This window comes from Pinus tabuliformis, chromosome 1_2 (genome assembly GCF_031772625.1).
Source record: "Pinus tabuliformis cultivar Carrire ecotype Pingquan chromosome 1_2, CPIR1, whole genome shotgun sequence".
NCBI classification, from domain to species: domain Eukaryota; kingdom Viridiplantae; phylum Streptophyta; class Pinopsida; order Pinales; family Pinaceae; genus Pinus; species Pinus tabuliformis.
This window is the reverse complement of record NC_142298.1, coordinates 742,030,545-742,058,254: the sequence shown is the minus strand read 5'-3', so window position 1 is coordinate 742,058,254 and position 27,710 is coordinate 742,030,545. Positions and strand designations below refer to the sequence as shown.

Here is a 27,710-nt window from a genome sequence, read left to right as displayed (position 1 = left end):
TCTTCATTTCGGGCATCCCATCTCAACACAACATCATCGATCTGAAAATCCTCTGATTTGGCCTTTTTGTCATAGATTTTCTTTATGCGCTCCTGCAACTTAAGGGAATTTTGATGAACCTCCTCTCGTGTCTGCTGTAAATGAATCATTTCACTGATCCGCCGTTGCATAGGATCCTCCTCGCCACCAGCTTCTTGAAACAACTTGGCTACTGGAACACTAAGTGAAGTAGGAAACACTGCATCAACTCCATAAACCAGCTCAAAAGGTGACATACCGATTGATTTCTTTTGACTTACCCGATCAGCCCATAATGCATTTACTAACTTTTTGTGCCAGCTCTTATTTATTTCCAGCAATTTCTTTATGATGTTCACTAGATATTTGTTCGAAGATTCAGCCAGCCCATTACCTTGCGGATGGTAGGCGGTTGAATGCCCCAAGCTGATGTTATATTTATAGCAAAAATCAACCATTTTCTTCGATTTGAATGCTGCTGCATTATCTGTAATCAACTTGTGTGGACAGTCGAAACGTGACAAGATATTACTTTCAAGAAAAGAGATAATTACCGAGTCCGTGGCTTGCCGGGTGGGAATGGCTTCTATCCATTTCGTGAAGTAATCTGTGGCGGTCAAGATCCATCGATGCTGCCCGGAAGATGCTGGGTGGATTTCGCCAATAAAATCCAAGCCCCACTGCTGAAATGGTGCGCTGATTTCAATGGGCTTGAGAGGCAACGGCTGTAACTTTTGCTTTCCTTGAAAAATTTGACATTCATGACAGCTCTTTACCGCTTTATACACATCAGAAAATAAAGAAGGCCAATAGAAACCAGCTCTCAAGATCTTATTAGCCGTGGTCTTCCAAAACAAATGACCCCCACAGTCACCTTTATGAAAATCTTCTACTGTTGTCTTAGCTTCTTCTTCGACCAAACAGTTCAGCAATATGCCACCGGGATCTTTCCAATAAAGTGCTGATTTGATAATGCAAAATTTGGCAGCTTTTAGCTTCAATGTTCTAGCTTTGTTTCTAGGCATCCCAGGGGGTGAAGACAAATTTTGAAGCACATAAACTATATCAGCATACCAAGGAGAAGACACAAAGATATCGGATACCTGTAGAACTGAATTTTCTTCATCTTCATCGGACAAGGCAGCAATCAAATTAATATCAAGGACGTGAAGATTTGTTTCAGCCATCAACTTAGCAAGACCTTGACCTTTAATCAACTTGGTAGGCTTAATTTCCACATCATATTCTAATAGTGCAGCGATCCACTTACCCCTTCTTCCTTCCGGTTCCGTTTGTACTAAAACATCCTTAACAGCTGCATTGGGAACATATGCTAAAATATGAGAATTCAATATGTATACTCGGAAATCTTTCAGGGCTTTGATCAGCGCCAATGCTTGCTTCTCAATAATATTATAATTCAGCGCTCCGTCCCTTATGATACGGTTGAAAAAAGCGATGGGCCTTTCAACCCCTTCTCTCTTTTGCATCAATACGGCTGCCAATATATGCTCAGAAGCAAATGAAAATAAAATAAAATCCTGTGTATAATCTGGGCTGATCAAAGTTGGGGCTGAAGATAAGATTACCTTTATCAAATTAAAAGACTTTACCGCCTCTTCGGTCCATTTGAGCTCGCTGTCCTTCTTGAGCATGTTGGTTATCTCTCTAAGATGTTCGGCAAGATTGGGGATGAAGCGACGCTCCATTGAAAGACTGAATTTCTTTCTTGCTACGGGGCTGCTCTAATTGCTGAATTGCTTCCACCTGTGCAGGATCGATATGAATGCCCTCTTTAGAAATGATATGGCGCAACAGCTTGCCTTCGCTCATAGCAAAAAGACTCTTCTTCGGATTCAATGAGATACCATACTTTCTGCACTTTTGAAACACCTTAGTCAAATGAAACAAATGTTCTTCATCTGATTTAGAAAACACGGTCAGATCATCAAGATAAACAACTAAAAAGACATCCTTCTCATTTGCAAAGGCCATGTCCATTGCCCGCTGAAATGTGGCACCCGCGTTCTTCAATCCAAATGGCATCTTGGCATAATGAAATGTACCCCATGGAGTAGTAAATGTTGTCTTGTCACGGTCATCTTCATGTACCAAAATCTGATTATACCCAGAATAACCAACAAGCAATGACATCCTTGATGCCCCCACTACCCGCTGCAATATATGGTCCATTTTGGGCAGCGGATAATTGTCCTTTAATGACACCTTGTTCAGATTTCTGAAGTCTATACACAATCGAATCTCACCGGTCTTCTTTCTCACGGGCACCAAGTTGGAAATCCAATCAGAAAACCGGATTGGCACTATGATTCCAGACTTATACAACCTGTTGACTTCCTTCTCAATCAATGGCAGCAATTTAGGATTAATTCTTCTCAACTTTTGTCGGAAAGGCTTTTGATTTGGCTTTATGGGAATGGTATGCTGAATGATACTTGTGTCATAAGTTTTCAAATCTGAATAGTCCCATGCAAAAACATTAGAAAAAGACGACAATAATCTGATATACTCTTTCTTTACCTTTGGCGGCAATGCTTTCGAGAGCTTCACCATCTTTGGAATTTCGGCTGTCCCAAGATTCACATCTTCAACTCCTTCGTCCGTTGGTCTCAAAGTTGGCTTGCAGGCCACATCATCTTGATCGAACAATTCTTCCAAAGGAATTAATCCTTTAGGAATGTAATTGTCTTTGAGCTGCAACACATCCATATGATTTACTCCTTCAGCTTTTGTGTCTATTGAAATGTCTTCGAATTTACCCTCAATTTGCAGAAAATCTTTGATTTCTTCGTCATCTTGGAAAACTTGCCAACACCTTTGATTATCTGGAACTGTAGGACGATGCTTCACATATATCTCAAACTTATTGCTGGAATTCATGGGTATTTTCAGATTACTTGCTGCCTTTGCCAATGCATCCGCAACACCATTTTGAATCTGGGGCACACATGTCAAAGTATGTTCTGAAAACCGCTTTAAGATATCTAGGACAGCATTCCGATATGCTCGCATACGAGGATGTTTGGCCTGAAATTCACCCTTCACTTGCTTGATAACCAACTCGGACTCGCCATATACCGCTATCTTCTTTGCCTTCAATTTCCGAAGGATTTTCAGACCAGCAATAAGAGCTTCGTATTCCGCCTCATTATTTGAACAATCAAATGCCAATTTATAAGAACATACCCGTACCTTGCTTGGAACTTGGTTTTGAACTGAAAATGGGCTTCGAATCCACACACCTATACCAGCACCATCGCTGCCCACTGCGCCATCAAAATCCATGGTCCAAAGACCATCCTCATCGTCCTCTAAGTGCTGAAAATCTGATGTTGATACCTGCTCTGTTTGCTGCCCATTTGTTTCAGCAATTGGCTTTATGACAGCAGACCTTTCTTCACTTTCCTTTCTCAAAACTTCTCTGAAATTTTCTGAAATGCCTGGTATATCTTCTACTTGCACTAACTGACTATCTACCTCATTGAAATTATCCGCAAACAAAACAAAAGATTCTAAATCTGTTTGTACATAATTTACAAGATGATTGACGGGCTTTTCCTTACTAGTGATCATGTATTTCATCTTTTGTTCCCGATATAACTTCCTCATTTGACCGAAAACTGGAATTGTGGCATATGAAAAATCAAGCTGAAGTGTACCTTTGAGCTTGGCTCCCCATGATCTCGACAGCAACATGCCAAACCGTGGAGGAATATCTGCCACCACCACATCCATCAAAACATTCTTCGCGGGAATTTGATCTAGACTCACCACCAAGTCTTTGATCAAACCAATACATCTTACCCGGCTGGAATCAAATGAATACAAATCATGATACTTCCTTGTGATGTCAAGTCCCAACTTCTCCATGATCGTTTTCGGCATCAAATTATGCGAGGCTCCCGAGTCAAACATAGCATTGTGCAACACAAACTCATGCAATCGCAAACTGATATAAAATGGAGGAACATCACTTTCAGGAGACTCACCATTTAAAGCTAGCCCAAAAATCAACTCCAGCTGATCATCTTGTACATTCACCGTGTCTAGCATTGGATCAAAATTCAACATTTTGGAGAGCTGGCCTCGGTAAGTGCTATTCTTCATAATTTCTGTCAAAGGAATGGGCACTTTCAACTTTGCAATCTCATTCTGCAAACTGAAAACTGAAACCTTCTCACCTTCTTTAGCCGGATTATCTCTTTTTTCAGCTTTATCTTTTGGCGCATTTGATGGCTGATCCGTCTTAGCTGCTGGTGATGATTGACTTGTTGAAGGACCGACTATATCTTTTCCTTTTGCGTGTGAGGAGGCTGAATCATTCTTTGTTGATGTATCTTTCCTTTTCTGAATGGGATTTATGGGAATAGCTTGGTTTCTCAATTGCCTTTGCTGGCCTTGCTGGGCTGACAACGCATGCAAATACCCTCTTTGATACTCTTCGGATTCTTCTTCAAGTACTGCATCGTTTGAGAAAATATAATGCTCATCTTGGGGAATGACGGAATTACTCACCAACTCATCTTCTTCTGTAATATAAGTGGGCATGTCATCAGGAGTGAAGAAGTGATTTTCCTCTCCAACATTATCACCTTCATCATCAGATTCTTGACTAACAAAATTCTGCTGAAAAGGTTTCATTTGCTGCTGAACTGCTGCCTCTTGTGCCTTTGTTTCACGCTGCTTGATCCTATATTGTTGCTGCTGTTGACCTCTGAAATTTGGATTACGAATCTGAGGCTCCGACTTGTCAATAGTAACCTTTTCAAGTGCCCTCTTTATCTGTTCAACATCACGAAGTCGCTGATTTGAAGTGGATGCTTCCTCTTTGATTGTGACTCGCTTTTCTGCCTTCATCCTTGCTCTTTTGTCATTCAAGTTTGCCTCAATGCTGACAGCAATCTTCTGCATATCCTCCAAGGTAGGAGGATCTCTATCTCTCAATGAATAACCCATCTCCGGATCAAAACCATCCGGGAACTTAAGAAGTGCAGATTTTCTAGATGGCCTCAAATCATCAGGAATAGCATTATAAACTGTATTGAATCTGATTATGTAATCTTGAACGGACTCACCCGGATTACGCTTGAGGTTGTTGTATTCGGCATTAATCTGAAGCGGATCCTTTCTGATTTCCCATCGATCTAAAAACTGATTCTGAAGTGCTTCCAAAGTGGCAATGCTGTTAGCTACCAACCCTCTGAACCATTTTCTAACTTCTCCTGCAAATGTTTGCACGAACAACCGCATGGTAACATCTTCATCTAACTCATATAGATCGAAGAAAGTGGTCATTTTGTCGATATGTTGCTGAGCGGTAATACTTTGTGAGGTGCCATCAAACATAGGAATTTTACTTTGATAATCAGCTGGCATATCATGAAGATTTGCAAGCAAAGCAAGTGGGGCAAACCGAGCAGCCATTGCTCTAGGAGGGGGAGTAGGATGAGTATGAAGAGGAGGAGCTGTGATAGCAGGAACTATAATAAGCTGAGGTGTAGTTTGTGGAGTTGGGGGAGTCGGAGGGGTAGGAGAAGTAGGAGGGGTATGGGGTGTAGAAGGAGAACCGACTGCGGATTCGGGATATGTGATTATAGGCGAAACTGAAACATAAGGAGGATAAGATTCTTCGTGAGCCGTGATAGTGGATCCAATGTGATCAGAGATATTCTCAACAAAATCAGCAAGGGTAGTAGCTTGAACACGTGACTGGAGATGTCTCAAGATAAAATTTTCAACCAATTTGTTATGTCTTTCAAATTCAATAGCAGCTGCAAAATCAGGGTCAAGGACTAGAGAATCGAGCACACTTTCAGATTTGGCTTTAAACAGAGACAACTCAAAGCTTTCGTCAAAATCTAAATCTTCAAGATAATCAAAAATAGCTGGGCATGAATGAGATCTGAAAATGGGTTTAGGATCTGTAGCCAGCTTGTTTTTCTCAAAAAGACTAGGAAAGAAAAACCATTCAGCCTGTGAAAACTCTCAACCTATCATCCACGGCTCAGAGTTAACAATTATACTGGCGTAAAGTGTCAATGAAGCGCTACGTTCACAAGCTCACGGAGATTGACTAAAGCAGCGTTTATCTACTAACGCTGATGTAAAACAAGAGCATTTTCGAAGGCTACCTGGCGTAACTTCAGGCTCCGTCTAAGACTTATGAAATAACACGTCAATGAGCAAACGATTAGTTTGTTCTCCCCAGTATGGTCGCCAGTATGTTAGCGCTTGAACTTTCACCTCATGCTGAGAAAGGTAAACCTCAAAACAACATCAAACCATTTAGCCTCGTAGCTAGCCCTACGGGGCAGGAGAAGGCTCTCTCCGGTCTATCTCGGTAAAATCTTCAATAGATGAGATGACCAATAAGGTAACACTGATATTAGGCTAGTAAACTGATCAAAGAGTTTGATTTGGGGTTTTTTGGGTTTTTGTTGGCAAATTGAGGATAGGGCAATTTTGGGTGCGGGGATTGGACACAGTTTCTGCAGGGGGTTCCTTGGGGCGAGGTAGGAGACAGCGTTGATGCCTTTAACTGAGGTGAATGGTCAGGAATGAAAGATGAAGAGCTAAAGAGAGCAAACAATAACTTTGAATTCCCTTTAGACAGAAGAAAACATTGAAATTAAACAAACTTAAAAGCAGAGCATGGCAAGCATGAATTCTTACTTTAACACTTCATTTGTTTAATGTGCAGAAGTAAAAGAAAGGAAATGAATCACATAACAAGCTTACAAGTACATTGAGAAACACACCATCAACACATGAGTCCACAAGAATCCCAAAGAGGACTGCAAAACCCTGGTCTTCCTTAGCCAAAAATTGCAGAGATACAGTGAATAATACAATGATAGCTTCTCCCTCAAGAGTCCAACCATGAAAATGAGCAAGAAAGTACATAATATAGATGATCTAACCTCTTTCCCTGCCTCCATGGGTCGAGCTCACTATCCTAGGAGCTGTTTCAACCACTTCTAAACTAAGCACTACAAACTAGGCAGTCAAAACAACTTGCCTCTATAAACTTGGAAACCAATTCATTCATTTAATATTTACCCTTTTCATGAATGAATCTTCTAGAAATGTTACATAAGAGTAAAAGTGTCTAAAAAGTACCATAATTACATCAAAGAGAATCATCATTCACCCCAAAAAGTCAAACTGAGTCAAATCTGCGTTTTCTGGGCTGTACAGTGCATTTTTGGAAAATTCTGCCTGACGGGTCGCGCGCCTTTGGAGCCATCTTTGGGGCACTTGCAGGTGGCCAAATTGGGCAAGAGTAGGCTTGTTGGAAAGGTCTGTGAGTCTACTTTCCAACCCAACTGGAATTTTTGGATTTGGAGTTCATTTGCCCTGTCAAAACTCAAATCTCCCAAGACTGCTTTCTGCAATTCAAAAAAGTGGCAGAAAGTCATTTTTTGCTAGTTTTTTGACTTTCTGGAGGTCCAAAACTTCACCAAATCTCAAGTCCATCCATGAGCATATGTAACTTTGCATGACAAATCTGGAAATGCTGAGTTTTGGTCAAAAGGAGTTGCCATGATGAAGGGTCGCGCGGGGGTGAGACCCGTTAATGGGAAAAACCTGCAAATTGCCAAAAAATGCCAAAATTCTCAAAATTTCTTGGGATTTGTGCTGTGTCTAGGCTATTTAGTGCCTTGATCCTTGAGTGAAGCCTCAGCCAAGATACGGAGGGGATTTGGCCTCTTTCTACGTTTTAGTGCCTCGGTCAACCGCCTTTGAAACATTTTCATCTTTGCCTTGCACACATGCATTCTTGCCCAGTAGTGGTTCTTCATGTTCCTCAGCAATTTCTTCTCTTGGTTGGCCTTAGCCAACAGCCTCTCCAAGTGTGCATTTACCCGGATGAGCATAGACTCTCGATCAGCGGGCAATGGGTCACCGGGTCTTCTTCGGTTCAAGATCCGGTCACTACGAATCCTCCACAGCTCATCAAGCGCTTTCTCTTCCTCCAACTGTTTGTTGCGCTGCTCCAGGTTTGTGATGGTCCATTGTGCACACTCTAATCTCCTCTGTAAGGCATCATTTTCAGCTCTGAGATGCTGAATGACCTCCTTTGCCTCTTGGCTCGGAGAAATGGCCTCAAGATCAACAAGCTCAATATCTGGAACTCCGGATGGCCCCTCATCAATCTTGGGCTGCTTGCCCCTCTGTGCTGCCTGTGCTGCTGAAGAGAGCGAGGCCCCTTCCACCTGATGTGGAGATAACACTCGCTGAGCTGATGATGAAGGCGAGACCCCTTCCACCTGCTGTGGAGATAGTACTCGCCTAGCTGCTGCAAATAAGGCCCTCGGGCCTTTCTGATAGGTAACCAAAGGTGAGGAGCTGACATGTCTAGTGACAAGGATGTCATGCTGTTGTGATGGTCCTCCCTCCTCATGAATAATCTCAGGATGTGGCGAGGGTGGTGCTGTGAAAAACTCACGAGAGATGAACTCCTCCCATGAGATACCCTGCTGAGCCAACTGATGCAATACTACAAGCTGAATCAAACCATAATGGTACAGGCTCCTAAACTGCTGTGTCGGGCTCTTCCTCTGCAACATGGGCACCATCCTCTGAATGTTCTGATAGAAGAAAACAGGGATGTTCATCATCCTCACTCGAGTGAAGTGCATCAAGAGGCAAATATGATATGAATATACCTGTGAAAATCTGCCCTCACAGGTAAAATAGTGCATGATGAGCCTCATCATGGGAGCATACTCGCTCCTGAGAAACCTGAATGGAAACACACCTGCCAAATGTCTCATGAATGGTGACCGGACAAAAGGCTCAAAGTGAACATTATCCAGCACCTTGCGCTTATTCCACACCTCCCCAACATTAGGTATCCCTGTGGCATGTGAAATCACCTCAGGTGTCAATGTAAAGTCCACCCCTGCAAGGTTGACATGTCCATCATGTAAGTGTAAAACAAAAAGGCGAGCCAACTCTCTGTGGTGCTGAATCCGTGAGATCCTCTCACAAAACTCATAGCAAGACATATACTGAAAACATGTGACTGCCATAGGACAAGCCTGTAACTCTGCTAAAGAGGTGGGCTCCTCTCTCTTATGATGTCCACCCTTACCGCCCTTATGAGGCCTCCTCTGTACCTCAATCTCTGAAGCTGATGACTGGTCATCACTTTGCTCATAGGTTTCGGTTTCTGACATTGTTTAAGGAGCAAAGTGGACAAAATGTACTGCTGTTTCTGCCTGTAAAAAGCTGATTTATATGTTGTTTCAAGGGGACAAGGAACATGAGGGAAATGTTAGGGGAGGGACATTTTTACAAGGAAAATGGGAAAACAATGTATACAGCAGGGAATTTAGGGAAATACACTGTAAACATCATTGACATCATTGCATATACATCATCAAATTCATATGCTTACATGGGCATAAGGAGAGATAGGGTTAGGATGTGATTTTTTATTTTTAAAGGGAAAAGGGGTAGGGTTTATTTTCTTTACAAATTTAAAAGGGAAATTGACATGGAGATATAGGGAAATGAAATGGGAATGAAGAAAATAATTACAAGGGGAAAACCCATGAAACAGCAATAAACCCTAGCACACTTTTACAATGTAACATACAGCCATATGGAGGTCTTGCTCTTGTACATTTCGATCATTAAAAACACATTCATAATATCCATCAACCATAACCAACAATCATAACCAAGATTAGGGAACCTACCTCAAGCAATTTGATGGCTTGGAGGGCGTTTGAGCAAATTTGAAATAGGTTTGAAGGGAGGTTGGCTTGACGGGTCGCGCACCTCGCCCAACGGGTCGCGCGGGCCTGACGGGTCGCGCCCGTTGAAAATTTGCACTGCAGGAAACCCTCTGACGGGTCGCGCGCACCTGACGGGTCGCGCGCCTGTCACTCGCCCGAACTTGCTCTGCTTTCGCTCCTTTCACTCTATCACTCACTCAAACTTCTCTTGCAAGTGTCTTGGATGCACAATGAGAGTGAAAGGAGGGAGATTGAGTTTTTATAAGTTTCATTTGAAAAAATTTCATGCTCAAACCCACTTTCTAATGTTTCTCTTTGACACTTTATAAAATTGACTTTTTGGTTTCCTTTGTCCTGAAATTGACTCATTTAGTGCTTTGACTTGATTCTTTTTGCAGGTAGATCATCTGAGGGATCTAGGCAAGGGGACCAGGGTTGCATATTGTCCACTGAAGTCTTTTGAAATTTCATCACTTTTTACAAACATTTGAAAAATGACCTTGGCTTTAAAAACAGAGTTTTTAAATCCAAGGTGAAAATTAACTGTACAAGATAAAAAACTTCGAAGAAATATCTTTACAATCATCCCTCTGGCTTGCTGAGCACTTATTGACCTTCAAAAACATGACCTTGTAGACATTTTTGACCAAAACCCTAGACCTAGGAAATTGACCTCAAGACAAGACAAGACAAGCTTTGAAAGAGCTTAATGACTGAAATGACCTGATCCAGCAATGCCAAGAGGGGTAAAATATACCAGCTCCTCCATCAGGGTTATGGCATGCCTAATGGGATGCAAAAATTGACACTGATGAGACACCTACATATGCAAATGCAAAGAGTTTTGATCGTTGATGGAGGGCTCAAGACCGACTCTAACAGGCGGGAGAGTAGCAGCGCAGATCTGAAATTCCAGTGTCTGGATCAGGATTTCTATCACATGGGCAGATGCAGAATGGTTGTTCCATTTCCGAAAACAGGTCATAATACGAATTATGAGCAATATTAACGGAATTGTGACCATTTCAAATTTTCGCCAATTTTTTTTTGTGATGGCGGCCCTAGGTTAGAATTTCAGGGACTTGTATAAATTTGATGGCTCTCATCCAACCAAATGGCTAGCACAAATGGAGAAATATTTTAGATTGAATTACATCATGGATGATGAAACTCAGTTGAGTGTGGGAATAATGTACTTGGACAATAAAACACGGCAATGGTGGCAATGGCATCAACGTTGCTATAGAAGGCCCTTGACTTGGGACACATTCACAAAAGATCTTATGGACCACTTTGACATAAAGCTAATCTTGTGGATAAGCTCACACAGACAGACACACAACCTAGCAAAGATTTTATAGAAAAGAGGGAAACCAAGGAACCTAAAGGGTTATTTTCTTCTGGGATCTCCTTATTGCAGGTTCATGGATTGATTCAGAAAAAGAAGATCATTGTTTCTATAAATCCTAGTTGCAAGCATAATTTCATCAATGTTAATTTGGCAAAAAAATTGCAAATTCCTGCAAAACACATTGAAAACACACAGGTGGATGATGAGGATGTTCAAGTGTATAAGGATTTGAAGATTTCTATGGATAAGTATGTGTTGCATGGTGATTTTTATACTTCAAAGATGGATAATATGGATGTTGTTTTAAGATATTCTTGGATGGAATCTGTGGGTACTATAAATATTAACGTGAAGAAGAAATTCCTAAAGCTCTGGTATAAAAAGAAGAAAATTACATTACAGGATATTTCCATCAATAAACAAGTTGACGCAAAAGATGTTCCAGGGACTGACATATCAGATGATGAGCAGTTGATGATCGAAAATCAAACACAAACAGAGGCTAAAGCAGAAAAAGTTACAAGTGTTGATACATCAGATGAGGGCTCAATAGTGGAAGTAATATTAGAAGATAAGACACCACAGCAGGCACCACAACATAACAGTCAGGCTCCAGTAAGCGGTGAATTAAAGAAAAAGCCATCGTGGGTTAAAACTTCAACATATCATCACCCACATCACCCCGCAAGACAACCATCAAGATGGCAACCAATTAGCCACACGGACAACAACCCCCGCAGGACAGATAGAGAGAATCGAAGATCCACCTACTACACATCAACACAGAAGAGCTACCACGGTCAACTTCCATCTCAAGCGAGCGAGGCACCAGCGAGACCGAGGGTTCACCTCTCTTGGATGGTTAGATGCACGTGCATGGTACCAGTGGACTACTCTTTTTAGTAGATCTTATTATTTGTGTTCTTCCCATGTTTCGGGGATGAAACATGCTAAGGGGGGTGGAATGTTATATACCTAGGTGGGATAATATGGGGTACCAAGGGAGGTACCTAAGGTAATAATGTAATAATGGGATGGGCCATAGTAATAAATAAGGTGGTTAACGCATATCATGTAAGGGACCACAAGTAGTTAGTAATAATGTAATGGGCCCATGGTATTAGTTTGATGGTATGAGGGAACCATGGTAATGACCCATGGTATTGTATGTATGAGGCCTATATAGAGGCTAGAGCCTCCATGTCAAGATTGTCAAGGAATATTGTATGAACAGGCATATGGCAGTGGCTTGTGGAGTGCTCTCCTTCCTTAAGGAGTGAATGTAAGGTGTTACCCTACCTTAAGGGTTTGATCAATAAATAATCATTTCATATTATTTCTGGGTTTATTTGCATTGATTTATATTTTCATATCAGATCTATAATATTTTTGGGTTAGATCTATAACAAGTGGGATCAGAGCTATAACAAGTGGTATCAGAGCTATAACACTAAATAACTAGATGGGAAGTAAGAGCGGTTCATGAAGTGGTATATTACAGATGTTGTGAAGCTTTTATCATAGGACTACATGGTGAGGGAGAAAAATAGGTATTTCCCCACCCTTGGAAGTGTTGCAATGGTTGAGAGTGAATCATGTTCTGCCAACCATCATCGGCAGGGATAGCCAGTTTTCCATAAACATGTAGGTCTATAAGAATACCAATACTAGGTTGATAATTATTAGAGGATTGAGGAGGTTGTACAAAGGGTTGACCAATAAGGTTGACAAATATAGTTTGCAACAATTTTCTTAACTCTTCAGAACCATCCTCAAAATAGACTAAGAAACTCAGTCTTCTTTCATTCTCTCCCCCAATCCCCTACGTCTATTACCTTTGCCATGATTATGATGAATGAAGAAACTCATGTTGTAACATAATATGTTCTTCACTTTGTAATAAATATGATTAAATGTATCTATACACTTCTACTTTGCATGGGACAATAAAGGAATATCATTGGGAATATTTTTCTGTAAGGGAGAGGGAGAAACTTGTGTGTGCAAGAACAAACTACTATCATGCTAAGTTCTGAAAAATAACATCATGTTTAAAAACAAAGCATATTTCGATGAGTTAAATTTGTATTAGAGTGACAAAAGGAACTAAATTATAGACACGTACACAGAGCAAGAAGCCTGATATCTTTGAAGAAACATTTATGCAACTTTAATAGATAATTGGAAGTTGGTCAATATACAAAGCATAATTTGGCTCTTAATAATGACATACGAAGTTATTTTTCTCAAGTATGCATGATCAAATAGGTCATTGTTATAAAAAATATTAACATGTCTTTGCATAAAGGAGAATCGTGTAATGTGTTGAATGAAAACATCTATCCAGGTGAATTGATTTTCATCATATGTGTAACACCCTCCTCCCACATTTACCCAAGTTAACCAATCTGCTGGGATAAACATGTGATGAGAGGCTATTAGATTTGATTCAAATCCCCATGTATAGTTAAAGAAGTGGAATTGACACCACACAACCAAATTGACCTTCCACACATGCTATAGAACCTCCAGGAACCAACCAACCTTTCTAGGTGACCAACCCCCGAGGCAAATTAGCATTTTATTGACCTAGAGCCTTAGTCACTTGCATGACATGGGCATGCATGTGACTGACACCCTCTAGTCGCTCTCACAACATAGGCATGCAAGTGAATGGGGTATTTTTCAGCTAGTTCTGAGCCTGCGACCCCAGATTCTATGCCACTTTTTTAGGGCATTGCCCAAAACTCCATGAAACTTCTAGAAATGAAAAGTAACATTGAAACAATGATACAAATGCAAATACTTGAATAAATACTTGACTATACCCCTACTATCCATGACAGGCATTTTGTGAAACGTGTCACAAATATGCATTCTATAGGTCATAACAACATATTTGAGAATAAGGGTCTCATACTTGTCTAAGAATCACTAAGAATCACTCATGCCTTATCACATTAGCTGCACAATCATCTATTAGGTCATATATTCATTTTTCATTCATTTACTAATCAAAACATGATGAGATCCATACATTACCATTGTCATAAAACACACTCATAACCAACATATAAACAACAAAAATAATAAGGATACAATAGCCATAGAATCCACATATGAACCAATACATTTGATCATAAATAAAAAGGAAAGGAACTCTTATTCATGAATGAAAAAGCCCACCAAGTTCACGACATACACGAACCATCCGACCATATAGATCTAAACCAAATCTTTCTTTCATCCAATCACCCCCGTGACATATTCCAAGCATGAATGTGGGATTCATAACCATAACTATGTTGGCATTATGAATTATGTGTTGTCCTTGATGGAAAACCTGATCAGTTGTCCCTTGATGGAAACCTACTTGATGAAGATGTAAACAAGATGTGCCTACATGTGACAAAGAATTTGATCAAACGATAGCAATTCAGAGGTAGAGGAATGACAGTTGAAATTTCAAGAAGTATACACGGGTTTTGTTAAGCAAATCCAAGTACACACACGGGTATCCAGAAGAAAAGGCGCATATAGTTTTCGCACCATGGTATTCTAAATACCAAGGGTCCTTACCATGGTATGTCCCTGTGGCATTGAGCCCAGTAACGGATGTTTTGATCCCATCTAAGAAAACCGTCAGCTAGAGTACAATTTTGACCTGTGGTATTGGATAAGGGCTAACTTATATCAGGAGATGAAGATCAAAGTGGTAATAGTGTTACAGTGATGAATGTTTCATGGATAATTAGATCTGAAGGAAATATGCATGTAATGGGTTGTTAATGTTTTTCTTGGTCTAAAACTAAGTATGCACCCGAGAACTTGATGATGGATCAGATCCAATAGATCTGAGATGGCAATCTTGATTATGAGGTCAGTTGATATGTGTGGATAGTCTCTTAAAGCATGATTTTTCTGTGTATGCCGAGATCTGGGCATGTCTGAAGTTTTGTGTTGCAGCGAAAGCTTGATTCTAAAATTGTAGATTTGTACGCAAGTTTTATGGCCTATAAGGTGCATACACACACAGGTGTGATACTGGTAAGTCGCGTACATGCGAGTTTGTTTTCTGAAAAGTGCGTATACACGCTAATATGATTTAAGGAAAGAGCATATAGAAAGTAAGGTTTTTATGAGAAGGATTTTTTATCAGTTTATTCAATCTTATGGTGTTTCTGTTATATGTCAATGAAGTCTTCTTAATGATATGGGATTATACAAAGATGTTTTGATTATGAAATAATTGATTGAAGTATGTTGAAGATACTTGTTGTTTGTGATTGAATTTCAGTAAATGTTATGTGGTTGTTTCAGAATGTTGCAATAGATCTTAGTATGATTTATTATTTATTTCATAGTGACAATCATTCAATTTTCATAATTTAGTGGTTTAAGATCTGTACGCAGGTATGCTTCATGGAAAGTGCATACACACACAAGTTTTCTACTGTAAAGTAGCGTACATATTTATACATATGGTTGATCATGGTTTTTAGTAACAAAATATGGTTTCTGTAATGTACAGTATGTTGATTGGTATTCTAGTTACAATGTTCTGATTGTTCTAGTTGTTTAATCTAATTGATTTGGGGTTTCAGTTGATTCGGTTGATTCAATGATTGGGTTGATTCAATTGGGTGAGAGATTGGTTGTTTCAAATGATGATTCAGTGATTTGTTGTAGATATCAATTTTAGTTTTGATGAATGGTTTTTGGGCTTAAATTTTGGTAATGTGTCCAATCTGAAAATTTGATGAAACGTGGCCTACAAGTTGTGATGTGTTGTAGCACGTGGATCCAGTATGAAAATTTACGAAACATGGTCCTTAGAGGTGTTGAAGTTTGGAGCCTTGAATGAGGGAGTTGAAGCCTACAACTCTAGGTCATTTCTTGTAGCCCTCTTTGTTGACCTCTAACATAATCTACAGCTCATGATTGACTTCAACTTCAACCCTGAGAGTCACGACACTGATCTATCTTCTTTGGACAAGGGTATAGCTTGTAGATCAGTCCATAGCCTTTCCATAGATTTATGTTCCAACCCACGTAGGTTTGTAGCTCCTTTGATCATTCTAGACTATTGGCCAGTCCTCAGCCCACCATATTAGCTGCCTCTCCTACCTCAACGTCCAACTCAGCTTTCTTTTGGGGCACGTCTGAGTTGTTTATAGGCCCTCGACTGGGCTTTTTGACAAACTCCTAGCCTTGTCTTGTCTTCAACAAACTCTGATCTAGGACTGTGATTAGGCAAAACCTAAACCGAACCTCAAATGTCATCCTTCAGTTGTGGTTTACTTCAGCATCATCCTTCTTGATGGAAATGTCTAGATTGACCTCCTTCTAGAACAGACTTTCCTTTCTACAGTCATCCTTCAAGGCCTGTGGCTCTCCACGGGCAAAACTCGGCCTTCTCTAGGGCTCTTGTACTCCACACAAGAGGTCCTTCTCTAGTGTGTGTATAGGCCTCTCCCTTTGGCCCCTATTTATACTTTTCCTTGGGCCACTTAGGAAACCTCTAGGCTGAGGGTTTAAGCCTCTTGAACCTTTAGAATAAATAATTGTTTACTTTAGGTCCTAAACCCATATCCTGGGTCCAAAACCCCACTTTCGGGTAAATTTCCAACCAACCACTTTTGGTGGGTATCCTTCTCGGAAATACCTTCCGAGCTACCCAAAATTCCAACAAAATTTGAAACTATGCTATAAAGGAAAATGCACTAAATGTAAACAAATATCTAGATTCTAAACTAATCTAATGCCCATGCTAAAGAGTTTATTGATATTCATCCTGTCCTACTCTAATCTAAAAGAAATGGAGCATATTAGATCAAATCATATAACCAATGCAACCAGCAAATAAACCTATCATTCCCTTGGATTTTACGTTTGTGCTTGGTTGCTAAGCAAAATAGTGAAACATCAGCCCTGTGATAAGTGTACCTCAGAACTTGCCTCATAGGTTGAAACAAATCTGCAATAAGATGATCATCACATGGAAGAGGATTGAAGAAACGCCACGGTTCACCTGTACTACTGCATGATTCTTCAATCCACAGATCAATTGGACTGATATAATTTTCTTTCCCATTGCAAGGGTAAGACCACTCATCAAAGTTATTCATTTTATTGTTAATCAGGAGAGGTTGTGATGGCAGCTCCAACTAGAACCTGCACAAAGACTGGTGTTCTCCTTGGATGCCACTAATCACATGCACAACCAAATGATAAGGCAATTCTGAAATCCAAAATATATTAAAACCCACAACTTATGGCTAGTTGTTTTGGAGAAGGATGTTGGAAGCTTCTGAAGTATGTCTGAATCTAAAGATGTGTTGGCCTGTCCACTATTGCATGGTTCATCTTCTTCATGTTGAAAGGATCCTTGCACACTTGAGAACCATATATCAAAAAATTCCATTGCTGAAGAGTTTTTGTTAGATCTTGAATGTAGAACCTGATCCTGTATGAGTTGATATGGCTGCTCGTAATCCATGGAACAACTTGGTTGCTCATGAGAAAAACTCGGCAATCCAAAATCCCTCAATATCTTTGTCATATATAGGATCACCGGTGAAGAAAGAATACCTCAGATCCCATTTACATCTGTCAACCCTGATGAATGAATCAATACTTTCCATTTCTTTGTGGTCATCATCCTCTTCAAGAGTGTGCCTAATTATTGAATCCTCTTCCAAATCAGTAGGAGATGTGTCATGCAGAGCAATTGCTTGGAATGGAGTGAAAAATGTTGAATTTGTGCTTTCTCTGGAGAAGAGGATGGGTATTTGAATGTCCTAACATCAAGGTCCTCCTCATATCCCTGTTCTTCAATTTTTCTTTTAATTTTTCATGGAAAAACAAGGAGATTCATTTCTCTCTGCCTCAGTGTCTTTGTTTTCTTTATGTATAAGAGAAGTATCTGCTTCCAATTCCACCACTTTGTCCTCCTCAATGAGGTGGGACTATTTACTATTGTTTTAGTGTGCAAGCAATCCTTTTCAAACTGGCCACTCCTCATCGTGCAAAGGTGGGGTACCAAAGTGGATTGTGCAATCCTCAAAATCCTGTCAACTTATACCATCAAGTGCACAAGTGGGTCAATTACAGCCTTCCAAAAACTCTCCAAGGCTGTAAAGCCCTCCTCATTATCCCAAAAGTCCCACATGTGGGCAGGGGCTTCAATGACGACATGTGTAACACCAAAAGACTCCAAATAGTGGGTTTCCTTCTGCCTTCAAAGGCACTCCCAACTGCCACCCATACCCACCAATCAATCAAGCAAACCTCCAAATGTCCTCCGAAGTGGGAAGAGGTGCATGTAACCTTAAAAGTTAAAAGTTGGGGCACAAGCTTCCAGCCAAAAAAAAAACTTAAGAGAAAAAGGCATCTTTTCCCTCAAATTAAGGATAATTGTGGAGTTTAGACATGCATTCTTCTCCATAAATGGTGCAAATAGTACCTCAACTCTTTCTCATGAAACTCAAAAAAAGCACTCAACCTTCAAAATGGATATAAAAGAGCACAAACTCTTCTTCATTGGTTGCACCCCTCCCCCCACTCCCCCCCGCCCTCAAACTTCAATGTCATTACTCCATAGGTCAGCTCCATTAAATTTTACCAAAAACCATATCCATTTTTAACCACAAAAAGTCAGCCCTAGCCTGTACTACAGGCCGGCGAGCCAAAAGGAATTCATACCAGCTTATATATGTGTGTGTGTGAATGAGATAAGGCTTTATATGGCTTTATATCCCTTTCAGTTAGTTCACTGGGCATTCTGCACAGTCGCCTGCAATTCTGGGCACAACTTCATAAGTTCATTCATTCTTTCCCTTTCCTCCCACAAAACAGCTATATTAATGTTATTACTATAGGAACTGAAATCCTGTGTAAACAGTTAACTAGTCTGTGAACTGCCGTGAGATGGATTTGATGTATGAATTGTCAGATTTGAGAGTATTCTTGCCATTCTTCTGCACTGAACATTCTTGCCTCCCATATAGTCTGTCCTCGCATAGGGGTTCTGCTCCAATTTTTCTTTCAAAGAAAGTGAAATATTTCAAAATTTATCTTATTATTGGTGGATTGAACAGTCCATGAATCAAACACAAATGGGACAAATAACAAATCGATGCTGCCATATGCTATTAGAAACAGGGCTGAAATGATGCCTGGAATAATGCCTCAAGAATGCACCCTCTTCTGTGTAAGCCTCCCACTGTGATTCCTTATGTTGGCTATCGATTTGGTTCTGGATGCATGCTACGGGAGTCTCCTATAATAATGATATGGCCCTCACAGTGCTGATTTCTTTCCGGAAACAGCTCAACCAACAATGCTAACTTTGGACCTACGGTAGTCTACTGCATCCTTGGTAACAGCAATATGTCCCAACAGACATTGTTTCTAAAGTCGAGGGCCCCCAAAGTCTCCAAAGTTGTCTCAAATTCTCTCCAAGATACCCACATGGTTACCCCAACAAAACTGTGGGTAACAGGATCCATGTTAGTCACATGACCACCTACTAGGTGGAACTATTGGTAGAGCTACAAATACACTCCAACTACATTGTATTCATTGCCAAGACAGGCCACACAAGTAACCGAAAATTTCAATGCAGTCAATAGAGTTATGCCCTTTGATTTATCTATATTTTATGAGTCCTAACTCTTAAGTAATTGTAACGGGTTCAAAATTCCTAATAATTCTCACCACATGTTCATGGATATAATATGGGGTGTCATTCATTTGGGTGCTACCTTATTAGGCATGCCCTATAACGTAAAGTATTCTATAAGTCTAGGTCTGTCCTATAGTAGTGCTCTAGGATCTCATGGCAATTGACCCTTGCAGAAGACTCTCTATAGGGAGGTTTGCAAGTTGGCCATATAGCTTTCCCCTATGGAGTTGAGCCATCCATTTCATAGACCATATCAAGAATTGAAACATAACAGACCCGTTAGTGCATAGCATACTAATGATTACAACCAATTTATTGCTCCTTTGTGCACATATTTCAGGTTTGGACAAACTGGCGCGTCAACACTAGAGTAATTGCTATAAAATCAGATGATAAAAAAACAGAACAAAATCTTAAAAGAGCATCAAATAAAGAGGAGTTCATATCTATTACATGGATTTCTTTCAAAGTTTCACCCCATATTGGCAACTGCTTACAAATAAATAACAGATTAAAAAAGTTCTCAAAAGAGACTGAAATACATATCAATTCATACCTATTACATGGACTTCTTTCAATGTTGACCCCATATCCAATCAAGTCAGCCAGCCTCATCAACTGCGAAAAGTATAATTACTTAGGTAAATAAATTTGTGAAGCTCTGGCACACTTACCTATGTATAGAAACTGATTAACAATGCACAAGAAAACCAAAATATATACATCTACGGCAATGCTAAAAGTCCAAGAGGGCAAATAGATTTCCAGCAAAATAATATATATTGAATCTGAAGCTTTCATGTATATATGGCAACAAGCAGTCGTCAATTGAGTTTAGCTTGGGTGGTTGGGCAGAATAGTTGTTAATAGTTATCCTCCCCACCCAAGTTCAAGTCTAGTAAGTTGACATGTTGACACTCTGGAATAGAGTAACTTTGTTGCGCTCTTAAGTGACTCTATATTGAGGGCTGGCCTAGTACCAGCAACCTCTCTCTTTCCTTCGGGCGGAAAGGGAGGTTGACTTTCTTCCCTGGGTGATACCCAATGCCCAAAATATTGACATATTTATTACTTCATTACAACATTGACTACTTTGACATAACACATTAATACCTAATAACTGATTTCACCTGTTAACAACTACCTAGGACCTAATTATTGCAAATTAATCATTGCATTATTTACCTAACAGAAAACAGTGAGAAGAAAATATTGAAATCACAAGTCCTCTCACACAAAACTAAAAGCTCAAGTTTGTTAGAACAAAGCTAAAAGACAATAGCTGGAAAAATGCTAGAGCTAAAATAATGCTATTGACTACAAGGTCTCATCAAGCTTAGACAATAAAGTTTGACAATATCGACACAAAATTATGGAAAGTTATACTTATTTTATATCTACAAACTAATAAAATATAGAAAACGACCTGAAATTACCTTAATTCGGCTAAGAGAATACAGATCACCCAGCAGACGACAGAATTCCTTCTCTGTATCAGATGTCACCAACTGAGGGTCGAAGTGGTCCATGGTGGCCTTGATCAAAGATAAACAAGCAGTAATTGCCCATATTTCCCTCAAACAGAAAGGTAAGTTGCGCTGTCAAATAGTTCCACAATCAAGCAAAATGTTCATGCATCATAATCATGAAACGCGAATATGCAAATTATGTCAAATTACATCCCGGCAAGATTATTTACATCTTCCCCTAAAATTACGAATTGAATCTGCTTATAAAGTTTTTCAATACACATTAGCAGAAGGATGCAATGAGAAGCTTTTACCTCATGCTGGGACAATGTCTTCGAGAATGAGATAATGAACACATAACCCCGAGAAGCAACCTCTACTGGACGATTCAATTTAAATAAAAGCTGCCATATAGAATATTAAATTAGACAGGTAAATGCTGCAATTGACAAGCTAAGATATATGCAATTAAATATCAGCTAATCACTGAGATGTATGACAAAATTTCTGGAATGTATGATTCATGAACATGGTCATTTCATCACCACAAATAATGGTGATCTATGTTTCCCTGCAGATAGCTGGAAGTTCAATACAAATTCAAAAATAATTTTGGTTCTGGATCACACTTAACAAAGATAATATAATTTTCCTGCAGACTACAGAAAGCAGTTTATCTGTAACTCTATCAAAATGATAAAAGATATTTGGGCTACAAACAAAATTGCATAAAAAGCATACAAGCCTAGGTTTTTCCCCAAGTATCCCACAGAATTCCGAATTAAAACATGATTGTGTATATTGGATCAATACAACTTATGAAAGCAGACCGTCATCCAAAAAAGTCAAGAACACTTCACATGTTTCCCATATGCACAGAAAACACTGAAAAGCATATACTGCAGTGTACCTGTATCCAAAATGTTAACTGAAACTCTGAGACAAACAACAAAAGAAAAAAAAGCAGTAAAGCTGAAATAACAGAAAATAGTAGCAAAAACCCAAATGTTGGGAACACCTGCACACTCAAGGGTGGATTGCATCTTCAAATCCAAAGCATAAAGGGAGGAGGATTTCTTCAGTCAATTCTCTAATAGGAGAAAAATAGTATTGCGTCTACAAATAAGATTAACTATGGAAGGGGGAAACCCCTATTTATACAAAAAGAAGTAAACCCCTAGCTTGTGGCCTGTTATCCATCCATATACATCAGTAACTATATGATAAAATCTTTCTCCTAAAAGGTATATTTCCAGCCAGCAGCCTCACATGATCCTCAGATAGTAGCTTCTCAGATGCCTCTCACCCACTCATTGATCAGCTCATCAACTTGATTGGAATCCAACAAAAGTAGGTCAGCCACTCAGCGACCATGAGGTACATTAGCCATTTTTTCATACGAAGTGCCCACATTTAATGTTTTAGGCGTCTAAGTAAGGATCATGGGTTGAAATCAGATAATGGATCATGATGCTTGCAAGACATGAATACGAGGCCTACATTGAAATAGTATGACCATGTCCATCCATACTCAACATCTTTCATGCATCCCCTATCTCCGTTCTCCTATCTTCCAAGTTGGTTTTTGTCAGTCACTCATATTGGTTCCCTATTTGCCTCATCCTATGAGAAGAGGGGCTTGGGAATGCCCAAAGGTTCATGCAGTTGCACAAAGAAAGAAGTTAAAAGCATGTGACAATTATTAAAATGCAAAAAGTAGCAAGAGATAAATATAAAATCAAAAGCCAAAAATAAAAACTCTACTCCCTAATGTGATGCCATCACTCTAGAGTCTAGTCCCATGCATATCATGCCTATCAAGTAAAATGGACTTAAAGAAAGCATCCCAACCCTTATGAGAAATGAAAACTATACCGAGAAAAGGGTAACTCAAATGCTTCCTCCACAAATAATGGTCTTCTAACCCATGTATAAGGCTATCACACCTCTCATGAAGCACAACCTAGACCATATCACTTATCACTCACACCTATTGACTGAAGAGTTAGCTTAGGAACTGTTCCTCCCTCTAGGATGGGAGCACCTAATAAGGGCCTTTAATGTTCCTTCGATACCTAAATATGGCAACTTGTATAAGGTTTGAAGCTAATTAGTGAAGTTTAAAGAAAATACTTTGTATGATATGCTTACATGGATTTAACATTGAATATGGTCCATATTATCACAAAATCTAGTAGGCCTAGTACAAAGCCTCACTATGCATCCTAGGTCATATGGCACCAAGAGATCAGCCACCATTGTCATCTCAGTGGCCTCTCTCCAGTGGTTTAGTGGTGAATATTACCCAATCTTCTCAGAATTGGACCGGTCATCAAACCAATAGATCCCCCAAACCAAGAACCAGTCAAAACCGGTCCAAAACGAGTAAAAAAACAGGACCAAAAAACCGATCAACTAAAAACATATAAAATATTCAAATTACACAAAAAAAAACATATATATTCATATGCATCCATATGAATCCAAACCATTTATACACAAGTAAGCAAAGGTTTTCATTTTATAGTATGTAAGGGTGCACATAACCAAAATAAAACCAAGTGCAATCCATCTTTGATTCGAAAATACATTAACAAATAGGCCCTAGATGGTCTCTAACATCACTCTGCATGCTCTATGCCAACACTCGTCAACGCTCGCTCGTCGTAATCGACTGGACTGCTTCCCTAGCAAGCATCTCCACTGACAGGTACCAACCACCCTCATTGGCCACCACACTACGGCAACCTCAATTCGTTGCCCTGTCCCTCACCGCCCAAATCTCAAGCGTATACACAGCAAACGGTAGTTCCAGACAAACGCCGACAGACCAAGCCACGAAGCAGTGAAGGTCTTGTCGTAGAGCGCAATTTTGCAGAGAGAAGCACGAAGAAAATACACGATTGGAGCAAGCACATATTCGATTTTCAGAGATTCTCCTCGGCTGGAAGCTTGCGGCTATGATCTTTGGCGGCTAAGCTTTGTTGTCTGAGGAATTTAGAGTCGGATCGTAACATTTGTCTGCGGAATTTAAAGCCGAATCGTAAATCTTTGGCAGCGACGATCTTGATCCCCTGACGACGAAAGCGTATACAGAGCAAACGGTAGTTCCATAGAAAATGGCAAACGTCGACAAACCAAGCCACGAAGCAGTGAAGGTCATGCCATAGAGCGCAATTTTGCAGAAAGAAGCGCGAAGAAAATACACGATTGGAGCAGGCACATATTCGATTTTTCAGAGATTCTCCTCGGCTGGAAGCTTGCGGCTAAGCTTTGTTGTCTGAGGAATTTAGAGCCGAATCGTAACCTTTGTCTGCGGAATTTAAAGTCGGATCGTAAATTCCCTTCCAGCGTCCTTTGCGGCCGTCACAACCAGTCGAGTTTGCGGAATTTAGAGCCAGATCGTAACCTTTGTCGAGTCTGCGGAATTTGAAGTCGGAATGTAACCTTTGTTTGTCGGTGCAAGATTGTAATAATATTCTGGAAATTCGAGTGTGGAATTATCGCGTCTGCGGAATTGAGAACAGAGTCCCATCTGAATTTCAGAAAATTAACTGGTTCCGGAAGCTCTATAATTGCTCTGAATCCACGTGATCTACTTCAAACCCTCCTGCTCCTCACGCTGTAGATTTAATCTGGAAATTCCAACATGGAATTAACACCGTCAACCCATCACATCTGCGGTATTGAACAGAGTCACATCCGTATTTCAGAAAATTAACGTAGGACCTGTTGCTGAGTCAGACACGACAGGATTCAACCTGTTGAAGTGGATCGAAATTGGAGTAATACGCGGGTCCTGAGTGAGTCTTTTCTTGATTTCTCTCCATGGATGTTCTTCCCGAGGAATTGGACGATTCTGAGCAATCTAATGCTCCCGAAGAAAGATCTGCATCTTTCTCTCCTCCGTCCCCAATCCCTGCTACGCAGCCCTCAAGTGTTGTACGATCCACTGCTCGCTCTGAAGATCATAATTCCACTTCAACCCCCATCGGCCATGGACGCAAGCTACACAGCATACGGGTTGGAAACGGACCTGACAGTACCCCGGAACCGGCTTACATGGCAACGGTGGACGAGGTCTCGGACATCCACCGCGAATTCCTACGATCTTCAACGACTGCAGTAGCAGAGCAGCAACACAATAAAGACCGCAGGGAAAACGAAACGCCACTGTCCAAAGATTTCAACAACAGAGGTCTGTTGAAGTACTTACAAGAGTGCCACAATAAAGGTGAAAATGTATACAACCCCACCGATATTGCATTAGAAACAGATTTTGCTTTCTGGACATCCCAAACTAGACAAATGATGAGGAAAATGGAACGCCTAGAGGTGGAAAATCGCAGGCTGCAAGCCGACATCTAATCAAAGTAAGAGAACATCACAAGCAACTATCAAGTTAATAGAAATCACCCTAATTGGTTGCCATATTGATTTCTCAACATCTTCCTGGCAGATGGATCATATGGAAGAGGATCTAAGGGGGTCCACAGGTTCCATGGGATCATCAGTAGCATCTTTTCCGACTCAGGCACAGAAGGACCTTCTAGTAGGCCCATGTCATCATCCTTCTTCTCAACAGGGGGAGGAGGAGGAATGTCCCTTACTTTTCCAAGGGTTTCATCTGCATCGAAAGTCACATCCCTGCTAAGCTCAATATTCCTTTGACCAAACACATATTTTAAACGGTTTAGAATTATCACAGTACCCAACAAACGTACCTTTCTTTCCAGTGGCTTCCAACTTGTTCCTTTGGTGCTTTGGCATATGAAAATATACGAGGCAGCCAAAGATTCTTAAATGACCAACATCAGGCTTGATACTTGTGAACACTTCTTCGGGTGCCTTGTCACCCAGGCCTTGATGAAGAGTCATGTTTTGAACATAGACTATTGTATTAGTGGCTTTCCCCAATGGAACTTTGGCATCTTTTGATCATGCAACATGGCTCGGGCAGCTTCCATGATGGTCATATTCTTCCTTTCAACCATGCCATTATGCTCAGGATTATAAGGTACAATGGTCTCCTTCTTGATTCCAACCTTCCGGCAGAAGTCAATGAACTCATTAGAACTATATTCTCCACCATTATCAGACCTAGAGACCTTGATCCTTTCCCATGTTTGATTCTCCATCAATGCCTTGAAGTCCAGGAATATCACAAATGCTTCGTCCTTGTGCTTCAAGTAGAATATCCAAGTCTTCAAGGAGAGGTCATCCACAAAGATTATATAACATAAATAGCCACCAAAAGATTTTACCGGCATGGGTCCACAAAGATCAGAATGAATGAGTTCTAAAATATCATTGGTCTTGCTTGTTGGAAAATGTAACTATGTTCAGTCATCATTAATGTACTTGAAGGAGGTCATGCACAAGTCACCAAGGAAGATGGCGGAACCCTAACTAGGGTTTGATACTGAACACTGTCCATGGCGGTTTGCAGGTCTGGCGCTTGATTTTGGGCAACCGGTCGGCCTGAACCGCGGCATCCTCATCGGTAACCTCGGGGTTTTGTTTTTTCTGCGGTCCCCCCTGGGATCTTCCTGCCACACTGACTCCTCCAGCTTTCTCGCGGAATAGCCCCCCGATCGAACCCCGTTTTCGACTCCCCACCGACATGATAATGGGTGACGAGGAGTTGGTCGACTATGAGGCGGACCCCATGCCGCATCAGGATATTTGGGCTCACACTAGGCGGACTCCAATGTTACCGCGGAGCGTTGCGCTGGGGTTAGTGACAGGTGCTCAGTCACAGCTTCCACACCTGTCCTCGACCGGTAAAAACAAGGCTCCGGTTATCACTCCCGCGGACTCCTCGCCCCTTGACTGTCCTCCCCTCTCCCCTGCGACGGCACAACTCTTGGGCTCATGCTTTCTAAGTTCGCCGTTCCTTGACGCCCCGCTGCAGCACCACATCCGCCCTGTTTTACCCCCGCCCCCTCCGCCTCCGCCCCCATCGAGCTCTCATTCTCCATCCGTTTCATTTATGCCGCTGGCTTATCAGCCCTCCACCCACCCCTCTGTTTCCCTTCTCCCGGGCACCAGCTACAGTACCCCTCACACACCGATTCGATCCGGGTGCTTCACTACCCCGCCTCTCCCAGTGCGTTCTGCTGCATCCGCCCAGCACAGCTCCTCTGACCCGTGCCGCAATCTTCTGAAGGGGGTCCCTTTTGGTAAACGATCTGAGAAGGTGACTAAAGGCCGCTGCCTCCAGGCCATTGATCCTGATTTCAACATCAACTTTGGGCCTGAAGCTCCACTTCCGGATGTTATGGATGCCGCTAGTAAGGTACTGGTGGGTAGGGTTCGGGGCCGAACATACTCTGCGGAGCGTCTCAAGCTTTGGGTGGAAGAGATTTGGGGGTCTTTCTTTAAAGAACTTCCAGAGATTATGGTACTTACTAGAGGCT

General features: G+C 40.9%; 1 protein-coding gene across 3 annotated transcripts in view; it reads right to left on the bottom strand.

Annotated features, from left to right (window-relative positions):
- Nucleotides 1-27,710, bottom strand: part of CLUB (TRAPP II complex TRAPPC10/CLUB) — a 386,678-nt gene that overhangs the window by 182,671 nt on the left and 176,297 nt on the right. For all 3 annotated transcript variants that reach the window (XM_089395888.1, XM_089395886.1, XM_089395887.1), the window contains exons 7-9: nt 21,606-21,695; nt 21,259-21,420; nt 20,379-20,440 (exon numbers count right to left, since the gene is read on the bottom strand). In XM_089395888.1, coding sequence (XP_089252014.1) covers nt 20,379-20,440; nt 21,259-21,420; nt 21,606-21,695 — 314 coding nt within the window. The remainder of the gene's footprint in view (nt 1-20,378; nt 20,441-21,258; nt 21,421-21,605; nt 21,696-27,710) is intronic.